Raw genomic sequence first — 10205 nt, forward strand, 5'->3', positions numbered from 1 at the left:
TACCTATCAATGGGAGACATGATCAAAAAATACATATAATTCTATATTTAAATCACACATGTGAAAAAAAGTATATACTTTAATAAAACGTGAAAAAATACCTATAATATTATCCACGGTGTTTAAGGGCACATGCACACGTATGCTCAATGGAATTCACCCACATCATATGCCCTCGGTTAAAACCTAAATTAGAAGGCTAGCTCTCTCTCTCTCTCTCTCTCTCTCTCTCTCTCTCTCTCTCTCTCTCTCTCTCTCTCACATTCATAAAAACCCTAGTAGTGCAAGGCCTTTAGACATGATATCAACACAAAGTGACACACACATGCACATTGTGTAAGCATGTGCGTAATGTGTTCAATATGTAATTGCGACCTTGAAATGGTGAACCCTTGAAGAGAAATACCAAACAAAGAGCTTAAAGGTGTCTAGTTGTCAAGGACAAACCATAGAAGCAATCTTACTACGGCTTTGGGATTCTCTCTCAACCTTTTGTTCGCTTGAAGATAAAAATCAAACAAAGATCCTAAAGGTGTCTAGTTGTCAAGGACAAACCATAGAAGCAATCTTACTACGGCTTTGGGATTCTCTCTCAACCTTTTGTTCGCTTGAAGATAAAAACCAAACAAAGATCCTAAAGGTGTCTAGTTGTCAAACAAAGATCTTAAAGTTGTCTAGTTATCAAGGACAAACCATAGAAGCAATCTTACTACGGGCTTTGGGATTCTCTCTCAACCTCTTGTTCACTTGAAGATAAAGACCAAACAAAGATCTTAAAGGTGTCTAGTTGTCAAGGACAAACCATAGAAGCAATCTTACTATGGGCTTTGGGATTCTCTCTCAATCTCTTGTTCACTTGATTCTAAATCACCAACATGATCCATCTTGTACTCCAACCTTGCCCTACGCTTTGATGTAACCAAGTAATTTACTTGAAGGACCACGTAGATGCTACAAGGACTGCAATGGCACCCTCCATATAGCACAATGATCATGGCTTTAGCTTTTGGCATGTTTCAAGTGATAGAAGGCAAATCACATCCAAGTGTCCTTTGCAATCTCCTCTTATTATTTATCAGTTTGTAATGGGCTTTCTTCACAATGTTCTTGAAATCATTCTGAAGTAATCTACATAAGTCAAGGGATGTTAGTGCTTTAAGTATGGAGGGATTCTTCAAATTTCGGTGGAATTATCATAGATTGAACCTGCATAAGCCAAAACTCAAGGGATCTTAGGGGTCCAAATTGGGACGGATTATCCAGTTCTACATGGGATTGTCATAGATTGAACCACCTATCCCCAGAAGCAGGCCCTTTTAAGTATCTCCAAAAGGAGACATTTCGGCTGTAATCCTAGGGCTTTGGTTTAATCGCACCAACTCCTAGGCAGCCTTAATACTCGAGCATAACAATTTCTCAAGCTTCACAAGTCGACTTAATACTTTTTAAGTTTGAACTTTTTTTTTCTAGGCTCCCAGAACTTCCTGTGAGGATTATTTCAGTCTACTTTTATGTACCAAACGCATCGATGATGGATTTTCCTGATCCACAGTGATAGGAAACTACCAACAGAGGGTTTTCGTCTACAAAAGATGAAATTCTCTTCATTCATCTATTACTCTTAATGTTAAGAGGTTACTGTTTAAAGTGTAGAACTTAATAAAAACAATCTAGCAGAAGACCAACCTGATCCAGACAACGAGGGGTGGGCGTTGTTGAAAAGTGTGAGAAACTCCATCTTCTTGCAGACCCACATTCACCAAAGAAGAGAGAGGTTGGTACCAAATGAGATTGGCCCTCTCCTCCAACCTCTCAGTCATATATTCTCAAGATTCATTTGTTGCGTGATCTAGCACCTCCTCGATTGATAACTGATCACTTTCATCCTAAAAGACCGTTTGGTGTAGTACACTTCGTGTTTTAATTGGGCGAGATATCAAACTTGTGAGTTAAAGATGGTACACGGTCTAAGATTTGATATTTCAAGTTAAGCAATCACATGATCATTACATGAATATTTTGATAGTTAAGTGTGCTCCAGCTCAGCATGTTATTTCCACATCTGATGAGCTATCCAATACTGCTGAAGTGTGGCAATTACACAGCCATTATAACAATTATCTTTCATTCGAATTATTAGCTTGACTCTTCGACCAGCATCAAAGGCGCAAGTTCCAAGGGAGGTTGTGGGTTCACAAATCACTTTGCGCTGCAGAAAGAAACATACCACACGACATTTCCTCGAATGACAGATTTTATTAGAACTTTGTAATGTTTTGAAACAACATGACAGATTTTATTAGAACTTTGTAATGTTTTGAAACAACCAAACCTTAACAACACACAACATTTCCTCGAATGACAGATTTTGTACGTCTCATGGTTACCAGCTGCTAGGGTTTTGTCCGTTTTTCAAAGCTCTTGCTTGGAGCCACACTCGGGGCAGAACTTGAAGGACGGGTGGAGGGGGCGGGAGCAGGAGCAGCAAACACGGCCCTCGGTCTGCGATGGCCACGATGGCGGTGGTGTTGGTGACGAAGAAGACGCTGATGGTAATGAGGAAGCAGGCATAAAGAAGCCGCAGCTCTCGCAGTGGATCGCTGTCCCCTTGCCCGGCCATCTCCAAACAGGCACGAAGAACAGCTCGAGCGCGTTGTCATAGCTGACGAGGGAGGCCGGCTCGCCGCAGCGCAGGCACCGGGCTACATCCTTCTGCAGCACGTCCCTCACCCGCTGCTTCACCCCGCCTACCAGGAAGAAGAACATTGAGGCCGCAAACCAAAAGCTCCTGCTCACAAAATGAATCCACCGACACGAGAGATCCAAGCAACCCACCCCACCCCACCCCGCTTTTACGTTTACAGAGAGCGCTCTTCCGCTCATCAACCCCCCGGACGCAAACGACAATAAGCAACCGCGACCGAGAAGCATCCGCACGAGCGCTTCCAGTTCCGAAGCCCGCGCCCGCAGTTTCTAGCCTCTTCTTCTTTTAGGATGTGTCGTTAATTCATGCGAACGGTGTAATATGTCCTAACCTGCTCTATTAGGATCTGTCGTTAATTCATGCGAACGGTATAATATGTCCTAACCTGCTCTATGCAACACTAATAGTTGAGGGTGAGGGCAATCTGGTATGGTATGCACGGAATAGTACTTAAGGGTATTTACACAACGCTCCGAATACTCCCTCCCCCACTTCATAATTTTGAGTTTCAAGGGGGTGTTACTACTATTCACACTGCAAACAGTGTTCACGAAAAACATTTTTCGTAGCAGATACAAAAACATCTAACTCAAATTTTTGTAGGGATTTTTGAATCAAATTACATGTATTTGCCATTATTATAACTAAAACTTTTCAAAAGTTTGAGGTTTTAATTAAACCTTCTTCCTTCAATTTTGAAAGTTATTTTACAAATTTTACAATTCACTTTACATTAAACCTCATTTGTTTTTTGTGAACACTGACCGCAAATAATGCCCACATGCAAAGCATGTAGACAATATTTATTTTGTCTTAGCAGCTCAGGGATTGGGAATGGTTGGCCACCTAAAGTTATTCATGGGCCAAAGCTAGTTAAGGGCGTTAAAACTCATTGACTACGCCCATGGCTACATCACTCCCCATGAGCTGCATGCATGTAGGACTCCTCAAGAGGCAAATGCCCTTCTGATCCAACATGCAAAAACCAATGGACAAGGGAAAAAGGTAGAGAGGGAGAATGCAACATCTATGGAGCTTGACTATATGCGTATAAGCAACTAAAGGGAATGGACTAATAGGGCGAAGATGGAAAAATCTATTTGTGCAGTGCAAGCAGCATACAATGAAAGAAGAAGATTGGAGGCTAATGATGATGGATGGTGCTCCCTTGAGGCACTTAACAATCAATATTTCCTTTGAAAGAGTTCAAAGGCAATTCACAAACTTTGGAATCATAGTAGTCTTATTTTATTTCAAGGGAAAGCCCCCCTCAAAAGAGGAGATTCACTCATGGTTTCATGCAGCTTAGCAAGATAAATCCATGTTTCTCCAATATAGATTTATCGGGAAGGGTTTTTCATGCAATATCGTGCATAATTAGCTAATGGGATGCACATTGGATTAAAAGGAAACCTAGATAAAGATCCTAGAATTGCTTTGGAAGAGAGGAATGAGATGAAGCTTGTTAACAACTAATGATGGGGTATTGATGGTTTTGGAGGCAACAACAAATTTGTATACTCGTGTCCAATCAATATAACTTATTCCAAAATCACAAGACACAAGCATATGTCCCTTCTAGTTTCTCCTATTATTGTAGTGAAGAGATTCCGTAGAGAACCTTCCATCTCAAAACTTAGAAGTATCTATATTAACTTATTATTTTGGTTGTAGCTCTGGGAGGTCCTAAACCTCCAAAAACCTTCTGCAGCTTAGAAGAGTCTCGAAGCAAATTCAAAAGTTTAAATAGTTGTCCATTTTATCCCCCCTTCCTCCAAAAAAACAAAAAGGTCATATTTGTGTGTGTACGCGTGCACATACATGCCATGTCGCTAGTGGACTAAGCCTCCTCCCTCTCTTACATAGAGTGTTTGCAAGCACGTGACCTGTGTTACCTAGAGGCCTTCTCTCTCTCTCTCTCTCTCTCTCTCTCTCTCTCCACCTAGCATAGGTCCACAAGATTGTAGTGCAGGTAGGGAACTCCTTTCTATTGTAGAGTAGGATGTGCCAACTAAAAGGCCAAGAGTGTACATCATCAGAGGAGGCCTAGGCACTCATGGGGCAGCATCGTGCTCTCGCTCTCTCTCTCTCTCTCTTTCTCTCTCTCTCTATGTGTGTATATGTGTGCACGCGTGCACATACACACCATGTCACTAGTGGACTAAGCCTCCCTCTCTTACATAGAGTGTTTGCAAGCACGTGACCTGTGTTACTTGGAGGCCTTCTCTCTCTCTCCTCTCTCTCCACCTAGCATAGGTCCACAAGATTGTAGCGCAAGTAGGGAACTCCTTTTTATTGCAGAGCATCGTTCTCTCTCTATCTCTCTCTCTCTCTCTCTCTATGTGCACCATGTTGCCGGTGGACTAATTCCCCCTCTCCTACATAGAGTATTTGTAGGCAACCGACCTATGTTACCTATAGGCGTTCTTCCCTTTCCCACTCTCTCTCTCAACATAGGTCCACAGGATTGTAGCGCAAGTAGGGAACTCCTTTCTATTGCAAAGTAGGATGTGCCAACTGAAAGACTAGAGCCTAGGAGTGCGCATCGTCAGAGGAGGCCCACGCACTTATGGGGTAGCATCGTGCTCTCTCTCTCTCTCTCTCTCTCTCTCTCTCACACAGCAACACCATGGGCTAGCAACTCTCTCTCTCATAGCAGCACCTCCGTCCCTCTCTCTCTCTAGCATCATGGGTCGGGGCAAGTGACAAAGCGCAAGCGGTGATTTTCGCGACAGGTAGCAATGGCAAGTGGCAGTGGCAGCACTCGACAATGCGACAATGGCACTGGCGACGTTCACTTGCAAAAATGGCAATAGTCAACAATGCAACAAGTGGTAGTGGTGGCATTCGCAATTGGGCAATCGTCATGCAGACAAAAGAGTCGGCAAGGGGAGAGAGAGAGAGAGAGAGAGAGAGAGTGTGTGTGTGTGTGTTTCAATGTAGCTTTTTAAAAATTGCTCTTTTAAATGTTCACTTTAAAACGCTTTTGAAACTGCAAAGAGAGAAAGAGAGAGTGAGAGAATGAAAATAGAGAGGGGAGGGAGAAGAAATTGAGAGAGAGAGAGAGAGTGAGAGTGAGAGAATGAAAATAGAGAGGGGAGGGAGAAGAAATTGAGAGAGAGAGAGAGAGAGAGAGAGAATGAAAAGAGAGCGTGTGTGAATTTAAAACAAGAGAGAATGAAAAGAGAGAGAGAGAGAAAGAGAGGGAATCAAAATAGAGAGAATGAAAAAAGAGAGGGGGGAGGAGTGAAAGAGAAAGAAAAGAGGGAGGGAGAGGAAATTTGAAGAGAGAGAGAGAGAGAGAGAGGAAAAGAAAAAAGAGGGGAGACTAAGAGAAAGAGAATAAAAAAGAATAGAGAGAATAAAAGAAAAAGGAGAAAAAAGCAGAGAGCAAGAGATAAAAGAAAAGAAAAAAAGGAGTGAAGACAAGAAGCAGAGAGAGAAAGAAAAGAGAGAGAGAGAGAGAGGAGAGGGAGGAAAAAGAGGAGAGAGACAAGAGAAAGAGAGAGGAGGCGAAAGAGAAATGAGAAAAAATGAAAAAACCAAAGAGAGAGAGGGAAGGAGGGAGAGAAAAAAAATAGAGATAGAAAAAATAAGAAAGAGAGGAGAAAAAACGAAAAAGAGGAGAGAGGGAGAGAGAGGAGAAAAGAGAGAGAGAAAAAGTGATGTTGCCATGCGATGGAAAGTCACACAACTTTGCTTCCCTCACACTTGCAAGATAGTATTCCTTATCCATGAAGGAACCTTATTATAATCTTATAAAACATAAGTTTTCTTTGTGCATTGTGCTTGAGAGAGAGAGAGAGAGAGAGAGAGAGAGAGAGAGAGAGAGAGAGAGAGATGTTGGAACTAGGTATTTAAAGGGAGGGAGGCAGAGGGAAAGAGAGAGAGGGGAAAGGGAGATGAATGGGGAGAGGGTGTGAAATAATTATTAATTTTTGTTTATAAAAAAAGGGAAGAGGGAAAGAGAATGAAAAGTAACAGAGAGAAAAAGAGAGAGGGGAAAGAAGATAGAGATGGAGAGGGAAAATTATTAATTTTTTTGTTAATTAACAAAGAGAAGAAAGAACAAGAATGATAATTAAAAAACTGAAGAGAAAAAAGGAAATGAAAGGTAGAGGAGAGAGGAAATGAGATGGAGATGGAGAGAGAAAACCTTTTGTGCATTAAAAAGGGATGAGGGGGAGAGAATGAAAGGTGGAGGAGAGAGAAAGAGAGATGGAAAGAAACCAAGAGGGGGGAAAGGACATAGAGATGCACGGAAAGAAATAAAGAGAGAGGGGAAAGGAGATGGAGATGGAGAATGAAAATTATTAAAATGGTAATGATTAAAAACGGAGAGAGAGAGAGAGAGAGAGAGAGAGAGAGAGAGAGAGAGAGAGAGAGAGAGAGAGAGAGAGAGAGAGAGAGAGAGAGAGAGTGTGTGTGTGTGTGTGTTTGTTTGTTTTGAAAGTAGTGAAAGAGGGGAACAACGAGGGAAGGAGAGGGAGATAGAAGGGGTGAGAGTGGGAGAAAATTATTATTATTTGTTAACAAGGAGAGGGAGGGGAAAATAATAAAATATGAGGAGAGAGTAAAGTTTAAAATAAATTTTGGAAGAGAGAGAGATGCTTACTTTCAACTTTGGAGAACACAAGAGAAGGACTTAACTACTCATGCATGAGCTTTCAGAGGTGGGGAGTGTGGAACTAGGAAGTTAGTGATCAATGGGATCGACAAAGCTTAGGAGCTCACACAAATCACCTCGATGATAGGTTAGGCAAGTAAGATAGGCATGGCATACATAGAGTAGTTCTGTGGTGGATAAGCTAGGCAAGCAAGCACGTCATGGACGCTTACAATGTGAGAGGGTATGAGATATTGAAGGGTTGGGAGTACATGAACCGGATTGGGAAATAATCAATGCATAGTTGGCAAAAGATTTGAGAATAGAAGTTTGGTTGGCTGAATTGGATTTAGATTGGAGATTTTGGATTTCTTTCAATCCAAAAGATAATATAACAAAAATTAAAAACACATGCTTGCCTGTAAATAGAAACACCCGCTTGCTTGTTACTAAATTTTTGAGTTTTTGCTAAAAAGCTATTGGATCTTTTGCTTTCTAATTGGTTTAGGATGGGCAACTTGATCATTTAAATGATGTATTGGCTGTACTATAGCAATATTGACCAACAATGATGATTGAAATGCTAGAGATTGAGATACATATCTCAATTAGCGTGTTCCATATCGTTGTACTTAGTGCAAGTTTGCAATTCATTGAAAATGTCATTTGTCCATAGACCATGTGTGATGTTATGCAGGCTTTAGCCAAAAATAATAAATAAAGTGATCTTGGACTTCGAGTTAGTGGTAAGCAACGTGTATACTAATTGTGCTTTATAGTCAAACTTCAATTGAAATAATTTTCAATAATATTATTCATCTATGAAAATGTCCATAGGGGGATACCAATACATTGCAACAAGCAATGGATGTTTTGTACTTGATAAGAAGATTTCGTGGGTGTATAATACAATAATTGATAAACCCTCTAGAAGACGCTTCATCTAGTGCACCCTCTATTGGAGAAGATATTGGGGACAACCAAACCTTCCTCAGATATTGGAGCTTGAGATAGAAGCGATGATTGAGGTATTATTACCCCTGGATGTGGAGTCACCTAATCCATTGAGAGAGGAGGTATCCCTACCATTATATGATGGGCGTTGGGTATCTTGCTCAAAGATGCTTCTTGCACTCCTGAGTATACAAGAAAAGTATGGATGGAGCGATGTAACTATGAACGTTGCTCATGTAAATAGTACACTCATTTTTTATTGTATAAAAAAGGCTTTTGATTTCTTTAATATTTTTGGGATTTTTGAGAGTGCTGAAATTTCACATATTTTCATCCAATGTATACTAGCATACTTGAGAGCATAGCATCACATTGATTCGAGCTTACTTGTATTTGTATGAGAGGTAAGAAATCTTTAGCTTGGTTTTGCTATGGATGATGTGAATCCATTGAGATTGTGCTCGACCTCTTATAGTGTGTGGCAGGCAATTGTTGTTAATTACAATACTTTGATATAGCTTTCTATGAAGAAAGGACACTTGATCCTTAGCTTGCTCATGCCTAGACACTCTAAAGCCAAGAATATGGATGTCTATCTCCATCAATTAGTTGAGGAGCTTAAGATGTTGTGGGAGAAGAGGATTACTATGGAAGACATGAGCAAGCATGTTGGGAGACGGTCCGCTAATGTAAGGGTCATTCTTATGTAGACCATGCACGACTTTCTAGGTTTTGAGGAGTGTTGAGGTAAATGAGTTTCCCTTCTCATTGCTTTCTCTAATATTACATGTTTTTTTTCATGTTGACTAGATACAGACGTTGCAGCAAACCGCGTCACCTTAAGTTACCATGCATGTCCCTTATGTGGTAGATTCTCAAAGGTCATGGATGATGAAGAAGATAGTTTATTAGGGGCATGCATCATTCTTAAAGGTCATGGATGATGAAGAAGATAGTTTATTAGGGGCATGCATCATTCTTACTAGAGAGAGCCATGATTTGAGAGAAGGAATTCTTGGGCAACCTCTACAAGGATGAATGCCCAAAGCTAGTATGAGTGGAAGATGATCCACAAAGATTTGCTTCCAAGAGTTCTACAAGTTTCCATATTGGACTCATTTATAGATCAATCATATTTTGGATCCCACACATTTTCAAAAATATTGGCAACTTATTATGGGACCATATCATGGGAAAGAGAGACACTTTGGGGGCAAGGATGGACTAGAAAGAGATAGGTAAGATGGAGGCATATTGGCCAACAAACAAGTTCTAATGGTTGTGTATAGCTACCTTGTGCTCCTTGGGTCTTATCCATTAAAGACGAGTGCGAGTAAAGCAAATTATCATGTCTATTTGCATGTTGATGGGTGTGATACTCTCTCTTAGGTCCATGTTTTCTAAATATGAGTAGCTAACATGACTCAAATCTCATGATTGGCATACAATATGCTAGGTTTGTATCAGCCAAGATAGTCATTGACTTGATTAAGTACTCCTTGCATTTTCTATTTTGCATTGATCTGTAGTACATAATGCATTAAATTTGTGGCAATTCATACTATCGATTGCAATCACGGGTTGCCTCAGTCATGAGATATGTTTAGTGATTTATAAGTTGTCAAACTTAGTGCAATGGGTCTCATAAAAGGAGATAAGGGCATCCTTAATTAAATCCACAAGGCAAGAAGCAATGGAGACAATCTATCTCTTTGAGAGGTATTTACCTACAAGCATACTCATGATACAAACCCAGCTTCTAGTACATCTTATGGATGAAATGAAGATTGCATGACCTATACATACCCAATGGATGTTCTTTTTGGAGTGTTTTATGAAAATCCTAAAAAGCTTCACGTGATAGAAGGCTTGTCCAAAGAGCAGCATGACTAAAGACTAGCTAGTGTTGGAGGCATTGGTACATATTTTTGAGTGGCTTAT

General features: G+C 40.6%; 1 protein-coding gene across 1 annotated transcript; it reads right to left on the reverse strand.

The window, feature by feature from the left end:
- Window positions 1-2412: 2412 nt before the first annotated feature.
- Window positions 2413-2766, reverse strand: LOC148018423 (uncharacterized). Its single transcript, XM_087661571.1, has one exon. It carries the CDS (start codon window positions 2764-2766, stop codon window positions 2413-2415), a length of 354 nt encoding a protein of 117 aa, XP_087517697.1.
- Between the last annotated feature and the right edge of the window lie 7439 nt (window positions 2767-10205).

The sequence above is a fragment of the Lygodium microphyllum genome, chromosome 21, assembly GCF_053477565.2.
Source record: "Lygodium microphyllum isolate KBCC chromosome 21, Lygodium_microphyllum_v1.1.10, whole genome shotgun sequence".
NCBI classification, from domain to species: Eukaryota; Viridiplantae; Streptophyta; class Polypodiopsida; order Schizaeales; family Lygodiaceae; genus Lygodium; species Lygodium microphyllum.

Excerpts from the sequence above, each read along its gene's own strand:
- LOC148018423 (XM_087661571.1), bottom strand. The coding sequence starts at position 2,766 with ATGTTCTTCTTCCTGGTAGGCGGGGTGAAGCAGCGGGTGAGGGACGTG.